The sequence below is a fragment of the Cetorhinus maximus genome, chromosome 24 (assembly GCF_964194155.1).
Source record: "Cetorhinus maximus chromosome 24, sCetMax3.hap1.1, whole genome shotgun sequence".
Classification (NCBI taxonomy): domain Eukaryota; kingdom Metazoa; phylum Chordata; class Chondrichthyes; order Lamniformes; family Cetorhinidae; genus Cetorhinus; species Cetorhinus maximus.
Genome location: NC_135902.1, coordinates 16,422,042 through 16,432,691, shown reverse-complemented (window position 1 = coordinate 16,432,691; position 10,650 = coordinate 16,422,042). Strand labels below are relative to the sequence as shown.

Genomic DNA, 10,650 nt, shown 5'->3' with positions numbered 1-10,650 from the left:
AAAAAAATGAATTTGCCATCAGTTATTCTTGCCTCAGAATATAATAAAAAGAGACATCATCGCTTGTAGTGGGATCTCTTTATTGCAAGACGCACGCATATCTCTTGTGTGGTTTTTTTTAAAAAAAAAAATTTCAGTCTCATCAGCTGTTGATTGTACCAGGACTTCAGGAAAAAAAAATGAGTGGGAATTAAATGCATCACAAGAATTTGCATCAATAATTGCTGCTTCAGAGTAAAACGAGAGAGAGAGAGAGAGAGAGATCCTTCTGCAGGGATTTGTGTTGCAAAGATACAGCTTTTGATTAATTTCATCATCCTCTGAAGACTGTACAGGCACTCCGGGGGCAAAAAAAAAAGAGGATTTTGTTTTAAAGATTTTATCAGCAGTGACCTCTTTCTTTAAATGTAGTTTTTTTTTGTTTGAGAGGGCGGAAAAAAATAAATGCATTGTTTCCGCGAGGGGTTCTCCCTCCACAATAATCAATGATTTCTCAGATATGACACAGAAGTATTTCTTCATCTCTGTAGAGGAGCCGAGACAAAGGGATTTTGCACAGCACTCCTGAAACACATCCTAACTATAAGCAACATTCTGGTTGTCTTTTTTTTAAAAGAACTAAATCAAAAGAGAGACTATCCCTAATTGGGATTCACGTTGTTTTTGGTTATCTGAAAGATGGTTTCCAAAGAAGAGCTTAGGTGAATGAAAGAACTGAAGACTTCCATCAGTCAATGCAAAGCAATTTAGATGTAAGAAAAACCTGATTTTTGATACAATCATGCCGGGATTGGAATTGACTCCAGAGGGACAATTTGATGCTCTAACTACTCTTTAAGACGAGTGGAGAGGAGAAACAGGTCAAAATCCCTTGAAATTATTGTTCCAAGGGACTGTTGAAACTCTCATCTAAATACTGGAAGAGGGGAGATGGCTGAAGATGAGACGGACACAAGTCCGAAAGATGGGAGCTCACCGCTGCCCAGTACTTTTATCAAGCTGAACGACCTGGATCGAGAGGGCAGGCGGAGGGAAGGCGAGGAGCCGGCCGGCACCGAGTGCAGGGAGCCCGACTCCCAGTACAGGGAGCTCCCGGAGGGAGCGGAGAGCTGCGAGACCCAGCAGCAGGAGCAGAACCACAGCGAGGAGCACCTGCCCTACCCCGCACTCGCCCCCGTCGTTTTCTTCCACCTGAAACAGACGACCCGCCCCAGGAGTTGGTGCCTTAAGCTGGTCTGTAACCCATATCCTTTCCCCAGCTTGCACACTGACGGTAGGGGGTTTATTCCTGAATTTCCATTGAGCGTATGTGGGTTTTTTTTTGTTCTTTATGTTTTCCTCTCTTGTTACATTTTGGTGCTGAATTAGACCAATTGCTATACCGTATTCTGAAAAAAAGTTGCACATATACCCCTATAATAGCAAAAAAAAAGTCTACCCAGCCACTGGGGTGCTATTTTACATCCAACGCACTGTTACTAAATTGAAGATTGAAATGTCAGTAAGAATGCTAGGGACAAATTGAGCTGCTTTGCCCTCATGTCCCCTCTCCTACAGTCGAAAAGGTTTAAGTTTCAAGTGTTATCACTGGACGGTGTGTGAATGGAAATTGTTGAGTTTTTGTATGTTTTGGGGTGGCGGAGAAAATTAACGGGTATGTAAAACAGACCAAGTTACATCACCAGGCTGCGTCCTACTGCACGCAAGAAATCACAGCTTAAGGATTTCCAATGTGATTTTTTTTTAGTCAGTGTGGTTCTAGGGATTGTTTAAAATCAGCCGGCATTATCACCCGTGTAACAGTTTCATTGTCCAATACTTGACCAAGGAATGATCCCCAGTGGATCACACAGAAAAGAATCTTACAGGATTTCTGGTTTGATTCATTGGACTCTTTAAGATTTGCTAATCGCAGGTGCCAGGCTCTTGGATGGTTATATCTATCACTCAGAATATTTTCTTAAAAGATATAATCAGATTAAAGATGGGCAGTCGTTGATGCATTCATTGAGTGTGTGCTTATTGTACTTCTGTACAGGTGTATACTTACCTACATGTTTATACATGTACCATACCTACATAGAGATCTAAATGTTTATTTTGTATGGGGATAGCTTTGCATATCTGTGCGCAGGTGGTGTATCTATAGGTATTTGTATGCCTGCATATACATCAGTATTTGTGTGTGTGTGCGCATGTATTTATGTTCAGGAGAGTTTGTGCGTGAGTGATTATATATACACCTATGAGTATTTGTACATGTGTATGGATTTGTGTGTATTTATGGACAGGAGTAGGTCTGTGTGAGATCTATAGCCAGGAGCATTTGTACACAGATTTGTGTGTGTATGTGAACAGAGTATTTGTGCGTGTGTGTGTGTATTTATATACCTGGATATTTGTATATCTGCGCGCAGGCTTGTGAGTGTAATAATGTACAGGAGTGTTTGTTGTCTTAGGCCAAAAAAGTGGGAACAGTAAAATGCTGAAGGTCATCAGTAAAGGGATCTCCAGTCTGCACAACTAGCTACAAGAAACCAGCATCTTATATACACTCTATTTATTTCTCCGTCATCTGTCCATGTATCTTCATGCCTTGTACATTAATGCTATCCTCCATATAGGGTAAATGTGCTCCCAAACAGAGATTGTGAACTAACTGAGCCGGCAATCTTGGGTGTGGAGATATTAGGTGAGATTTTAATTCATTCAAAACCCACCCACTTAATAGGAGTTAAAATCTGGCCCACTGTCGAATTCTCTTCTCACATGACCTTGCATATGTTGACTGTGCTCTCTGCCACTTCAGGGCACCCACCTAGTACTTGATGTTTAATTTGCTTAAGGGGAAGATCGGTAGCCTCCTGAAAAGATGGTTCTTGGGTTAATGCCACATTTAAATACCTGTACATACATCTGTCTTTTAACCTGCACTCTTCTTTATGTACAGAGGAGATGCTGGGGAAGCAGGTTGAGATGAAATGCTTCTCTTCCCATTTACTGGAACAAGATTGTCTCGGGGAGTTGGAAGTCTTCCTGTTTATTTAGAAAGCAATGGTGCATTATTGTATATAAAATAAAAGTGCAATTAAGAGAAATATTTTTTTTTTAAAAACTTTTATCTGTTCTGAGCCCTGGCTGTATTACACTATCAGATCGCGTCCACTCTTGTAGAAGTTCGCTGAGATGTTTGCACCTGCGGAATACATACTGCGGTTTCAAGACCATAACTTTCCTGTTCCTTTGGGACCTAAGAGTTCAGTGAAGTCTGACCCGTGCGATTCCTCGTTGAAGTCTCCCGACCTGATTCCTTTCCAGTAAGCGGCTGAGGGTGGTTAAAACCATCAAACTCTTCTGTCTAACGCTGAGGCAGGAATCACGTTTTCTGTTTGAAGCCCATTTTCGGTACTTCTGAGGTTCTGTAATGGATAGTTGATGGCTGCAGGACAGTTAGTGGGCCGCGCCAGCCCGGGATAACAGCAAAATACTGCGGATGCTGGAAATCTGAAACAAAGACAGAAAATGCTGGGAAAACTCAGCAGGTCTGACAGTATCTGTGGAGAGAGAAACAGTTAACGTTTCGAGTCCCTATGACCCTTCTTCACAGCTGAAGAGAAGTGGAAATGTGATTAAATTTATAACTGTTTAAGGGGGAGTGGGGCAGGTGAAGCTGGACAGAAGACCAGCGATAGGTGGGGGCAAAGGAGGGATTGACAAAGATGTCATGAAGTAGAGGACAAAGGGAGTGTTAATGGTAGTGGTTAGCCTAAAAAAAGGTGCTGATAGTGGCATAAAGGTAAGAAAGCAGAATGTGATAATGGCAGGACAAGGGTAGCATTGTGTGAAAGAACAACATGGAACAAGTAAGAGATGGCCCTATAGGGGATGGGGATGCGGTAGGGCCGGTGATGGGAAAAGGAAGGATAGAAAATGGGAAAGAAATGGGGGTAAAAGGGATAAAAAGGGATAAAACCATGGATAAGTAAATTTTAAAAATAATAAATAAATACTTTAGCCTTCCCTGGAGTTGACTTGGTTAGAGGATGGTCACCATTTTCAATGTGGAAGGACTTGGTTCACAAAATTGGAACCACCAGTTTCAGGGGATTTTAAAAGCACTTTAAGCATTTGGGATTCCCATCTATTGCCCTGAAACAAGTGGTGCAGGTTTCTTCGATGCAGACCATCTCATTCCATCCAAAATTTAGATTTAACCCGGTAGATAAATGGACGATTATGAAAACACACAGTCAAGTATAATTTGTGTTTTACAATTCAGTACTTAAAGGCCCTAACCCACTGAAATACATCTTAAATCATATTCAATGTAAAAAAAAATGGTGTCTGGTATTTAAGCCAATAAACACTAGGTTAAGTGAGTTATTATGAAACCAGTTACATCTACCTTTGACACAACATAAACCTATTCAAAAAGGCCCCATGTGCATGTTGTTGGGTGCTGCATAAACACCCCTTTTTAAGAAACGTCTATTCCCTTAAGTACACTGTAAGTGGCCTCAACACTCACTGCTGGAGTGAGGGAGGGAGGCACTGAAAGTTGAAACCGAGCAATTACCTTTCCCGAAGAGCATCAGGTTGAAATTCAAAACTCGTTTGAAGAGGGTCACGGCCAGATTAATGCGAGGAAAATAATCTGATGCTTCCTACCTTGGGGGAAGCAAACAGGGAGAAGTAAAGCTGGTATCAAGGCAAAATACTGCAGATGCTGGAAATCTGAAGCAAAAACAAAAATTGCTGGAAAAGCTCAGCAGGTCTGACAGCATCTGTGGAGAGAAAGACAGGGTTAATGTTTCGGGTCCGTATGACTGAAGAAAAGCCCTGCAGACCCGGAACGTTAACGCTGCCTTTCTCGCCACAGATGCTGTCAGAGCTGCTGAGATTTTCCAACATTTTTTGTTTTTGTTTCAGAAATAAAGCTGGTATTGGCAGGCACTAATTTGAGGAGGAACAGAGAATTCTCCTGGTACCCCGGCCAATATTCTTTCTCAGTCACTGTCATCATAACAAAAAAAAGCAATTTACTTAGCCATTCACCTCAGTGGGATCTTGCTGTGCACCAAATGAAGGTCAAGCTTGTCTCATGTACTTTACTTCACAGAATCACAGAATCACAGTGCGGAAGAGGCCCTTCGGCCCATCGAGTCTGCACCAACACTTCAAAGTGTAAATTTTCTGAGAAGTAAAATGATTTTTTTTTCCAAAAATATACTTTATTCATAAAATATTGAAAAGTATAATGCAAAACATTTCAAATTGGACACAAAGGGAGTGTAATCATATTCAACTTTCCTCTATAAAGCATGTTGCACTTGGAGGTGTCTCGATACAATTGCCGTACATGTGATATTTACCATATACATTCAATGACAAGCATACAGCCCAAGGGGTTTACATGGTTTCCAGCCCCTCAGTGAATTCTGGTTGAAATGCCTTAGACAGTGGCCTTTCCCTATTGCGCCTTTGCAGCAGCTGCCCCAAGATTTAGTCGGTCCCTCAGCACCTCTCCCTGCATGTTGGAAAGTAGTAAAATGTTGTTTCAATGCAGATTCTGTTTAAGTTGACCTGAGTCATTGAGGCTGGGTGACACTGCACTCTTGTCTGTTCACTCACTTTTCAGTGACATTAATGTGTCGTTATCTAGTCGTTTGGCAGTACAGAACATGAGTATTGCTGAAAAAAGACTTTTTTGGTCAAAAAATGTCTCTTTTTTCAGCAGTATCCTTATCTCAAAACTGCAATCTCCCCAACAAATCTACATTTTTAAAAAACACTTCAAAGTCAGACTTTCTACAAGCAGCTGTCCATAAAGGACTCATTTGATCTCTGAAGAACTCCAGTGAATTCCACTGACTGGCCGTGTCTCTGCTGTTAGTTAAGGGTCTCGCTGGGTGAGACTGCATCCAGAAGCACTTTTTCACACACAGGAAACCTGGAGCTCTCTCACCCACAATGCTGCAGATGCTGAGGGCAATTGGTGCTTTCAAGACTGTGGTTTTGTGAGGTAAGGCCACAGGGAGCAATGGAGGGTAAATGGAGCTGAGTTATAGATCAACCGTGGTTTAATTAAATGACAGAACAGGCTGGAGGGATTGAATGGCCTTCTGCTGTTTCTATATTTACAACCTCTAGTCTGATATTTATATGTGTTTTTCAAATATTAATAAACCAAGGGTAATAATAGGTTATTTAAAAATTCAGCATTTAACTCTTTCAGTGTTGAACTTGAGTGGCACAGTTGCTGCTGGTCACAGGGACCCAGGTTTGATCCTGATCTTGGGTGTCTCTCTGTGTGAAGTTTGTATGTTCTCTCCATGTCAGTGTGGGCTTCCTCCTTGTGCTCCGGTTTCCTCCCACTGTACAAGGACATGCTGGTTAGGTGGATTGGCTACAGTAAATTGTCCATCTGCGTATGAGTATGTGCCCTGTGATGCACTGGTATCCCATCCTGGGTGTACCCTGCCTAGCGCCCACTGCCTGTCTGGATAGGTTCCAACTCCCCGCGACCTTGAATTGAATGAAGCGGTTCTGGAAAAGTGAGTGAGTGTTGAACTTTACAATTCCATATCAAAAAGTGCATTACTATTTATCCTAACCTCACACATCTGTCTGGAAGGCAGTACAATACCTCTCAACTGGAGCATGTGCGACTGAGGCAGGTTTAATGGACAAGAGAGGGGATTTTTCTGTGACAGAATTTTGGTCTCAGGGTTTGAGCTGGAACTGTAAATGCCCCACAGCTGGCTGTGAACATTCATATATATATATATATATATACCTCAGAGCAGCCCGTGTGCTGCTGATCACTGTAAACAAGGTCTGGTGCACAGCTTTCAGGGTAAGGTCAGTGCAAACATTTGTGGGGCTTTAATTCCTGCCTCTTTTTTGCAACACAGGGAAGACGCAAAAACCTTCCACTCATTGGGGAGTCGAAAACCAGGGTCTATCAACATAAGATAGTCCCCAACAAACCCAAAAGTAAAATCAGCGCTAACTTCTTTACTCACAGAGTGGTTAGAATGTGGAACTCGTTACAGCATGAAATGATTGAAGTGAATAGCATGGATGTATTTAAGGTTAAGCTAACTAAGTACCTGTGGGAAAAAGGAATAGAAGGAAATGCTGGAGATGAAGAAGGGTGGGAGGAGGCTTCTATGAAGGATAAACGTTGGGCTGAATGAACTGTTTCTGTTCTGTGAATATAATGTGATACTCTGCAAAATTCACTAAAATAATTCCCATATGTAAGAATACTTCCCTTGAACCCCACAGGGTTTGGGTGGGGTGTGTGTTGTACAGTGACGTTGGAGAAAATAACTGACAATAATATAGCAGGAAAAGGGACTGTCATTCAAAATGTATCTAAGCAGCCTCACTCGAGCCTCGTCAAAAGGTGCTCCTTCACTTTAGCTATTAAACTGAAGAAAAGGCTACAGTGACTCAGAGTCCCTTCCTTCCATCTTTCCACTCCCCTTCTACAAATCTGAAACTGATGAACACTCACCCCCAATATTTACAGGAATAACGGCCCAGATCTTCCAGTCTCCGGATAGACGGAAAACAACATGCCCCCCCCCAGGGTGCGCTATAGGACCCCCACGGAAGTCTCAATGCACTGATTCTGTGGGAATTGCCCAAGAAGTTTGAACTTCTGATGGGCAATTCTGCTGTTCCCAGGGACCCTCTGATTTAGAGTTGGAGACTTCAGATGGTTCGACTTACTTACCTGGGTAGTTACCCAGGAAATGTTAAGCAGAAAAATCCTGTTCTAACTCCAGGGTAACTATACACCCTGGCTGCCCCCTTGACTCCTGACTCCCCTGACCTGACCTGGCCTGATCTCACCATCCGACTTCGCCCTGAACAGCCAAACCTCTCATGACCCCCAACACTCCTCTACCCAACTTCACCTAACCTCAGCTGCCCAACTGCCACTCTATTCCCCTTACCCATCCTATCCACTTATGCACTTACCTTCGCAATCCTACCCCTTACCCACTTATTTCCCCTACCCCCTTACCCATCTTACTCCCTTACCCATCCTACCCCCTTACCTACTTACCTTACTCACCCTATCCCCTTACCCACCCTATCCGCTTACCCAGTTACCTTACCCAGCTTACCCCTTACTGTACCTGCATATCCCCTTACCCACACTACCCCCTTACTCACTTACCTCATCTACCCTACCCCCTTACCACCCTACCCTCTCGCCTCACCCACGCTACCCCCTCACCCACCTTACTCCCTTATCTTACCCACCCAACCCCCTTTCCTCACCCGCTTTCCTCACCCATCCCACCCCCTTACCCACATAATTTCTGTAGCTTTTCAAGGAAGCTTAAGGACATTTAAACTCTTTGCTTACCAGAATATGGCAGCTGGTGCTGTAAAAAAAAAACGGGCCGTGGCTTCTCTTCTCGCCACGATCCAGCGCCATGAAGAAGCAGTTCCGCTTCAGGTAGGCGCACCGCAAATTCTGGAGAAACCAGGATCGGAAGTCCCAACCAGAACTGCGGAGCTCCGGCATGGCGTAGAAACGTAGGAAAGGGGCAGCAATCCGACGGTGGTCACTGCTCCTCGGAAGGTTTGGGCCAACAGCTGGCTGAGCGTGCGCCGGTTAACAGAGTTGGCACTGGATTATAGAGCTGCTTCATCAATCTGTTAGGATGAGATTGTTCCCTAGCAGAGTGAAGTGGAATTCTCCAACTGAATTGAACTACTGAATTGATAATATATTTTTAATAAAGATTGAAGCATGTGCTTTACGTTATTGGAAAGATACCAGGAGCAGTCATGTAGAATGTTGTCATGTAGGTGACAACACTCGCTGGCATACTTTCCCACTCCAGTGTTCCGGCACATCAAAGTGACCATTTCTCATGTGTGACTATTTTAAGTTTCAAGCCTGCAGACGATATTCTCCCTGGTTCAGCATCAGCAGTCCGGTCGGTAAATGGACTGTTTGTCCCTTGTAATCCGGAGTTGCCTTTATTGTCCAGTGCCTAATCACGTGGGCCATAAAAATGAAATGCATCATTAGGTGAACCAGATACGGTAATCTCTCGCATCCCACTCTCATCCAGAAGGTCAATGAAGAAACATTCTAATGAGATAAGATCAATTGAAAAGCAACAAACTAGCTTGTTTTGCATATAATATATGAATGAATAAGACAGAGTTGGCAGGATGGGTTGCTTGATGGATGTGTGCCACGTATAGGACGTGAATGTATTATTCTATAATTAATAGATTTATATTATAAGCTATAGTTTTTGAATTCTCTCATCTTATAAATGTGATGATTCCTAATTTCAATATATTTTCTTCTCAAATACAACCTTGGGCTTCCCCACATCACACACCGTTGGTTCTGGATGAGCGAGTGGCTTGGCCTGTCTAAGAACTCTCTAAATTCTGCTTGGAAAGCACAGATTCGAGGACCTCCCTCCTGCTCCAATTGCCTGCTTGGACACGGGGCTACAACCATATTATTATAGCACCATACCATGGGAACAAACCCCTTGCTCTACAGATCAGCATGTTGTCACTACCATGTATTGTCACTGTGCAACCATTGGACATTGTTTTAATTCTCTCTGTGGTGGGTGGTTAGATTGCCAATCATGTGGGTACATAGCTCAGCCTATGAGTGCCTGGAAGTGATTATATAGGTGCCTGGAATCATTATAAATTCATCCAGTGGCAGAAATGCAAGCTTTCATATCAGTCTCTCTGCTCCCTCCTAAACAGCCTATACTCATCACTGGTTTGCCTTCCTCATTAGCAAACCACATTAAATGCCTATTTCCGTTGTCTTTACATTTAAAACGCCACACACTCAGTGGAGTCCATAATGCAAGGAGCAAAGGCCAAATTAAATCCTGGTTAATTGACAAAATGGTCTAACAATATTCTGGGCTACCAGCTCTTGTTTGTGCCTAAGTAATGAGCCTTTCATCTCTACCAGGCCATCATAGGCAGAGGATGCTAAAAGGATGGGAATTTTCAGTGACTGCCGATTGAATAACACTGAAAGAGATCTCACAAAAGTCTGCAACCTGCTCTCTCCATGGTGCAAGCTGCATCTGAGGGAAAGGCAGAAGAAAATGGGAAAAGTATCAGAACAAAATTTTTAAAACTCTGATTTGTAATTATTTTTCAGACAATTATCGTCTGTAGTTCAAAAGAAAGAGGGCAAGTAATGTTTCCTGCTTTGACATTCTGCTTGTACTAAAAGGTGTTAGGAGACTGCAAAAATGTACCAGAAATAACATATACGCAGACACATACACATGCAAACACACAAAGACACACACAAAAACGCGCCAACACACACACACATGCAATCACACACACAAACACACACACACACCAACACATGCATGCGAACACTCGCACACACACACACACACAAACATTCGCACACACACAAATACAGACACATGCAAACACATACACAAACACACACACACACACAAGCACACACACAAACACATTCACATAAACACACATACTCACACACATGCACACAAACACACACACTAGTACGTGGGTGATATTTTAACTGTAGAGAAAACTCATGGAATCATGAGCAAATGCTATTTTTCTTCCCTATCCAATGTTACATTA

At 42.8% G+C, this 10,650-nt stretch overlaps 1 protein-coding gene across 1 annotated transcript in view; it reads left to right on the top strand.

The window, feature by feature from the left end:
• The first annotated feature begins 652 nt into the window (after positions 1–652).
• Positions 653–10,650, top strand: part of cacna1g (calcium channel, voltage-dependent, T type, alpha 1G subunit) — a 1,015,897-nt gene continuing 1,005,899 nt past the window's right edge. Inside the window, exon 1 of the mRNA XM_078570777.1 lies at positions 653–1,244. Coding sequence (XP_078426903.1) covers positions 931–1,244 — 314 coding nt within the window. The 5' untranslated portion in view covers positions 653–930. The remainder of the gene's footprint in view (positions 1,245–10,650) is intronic.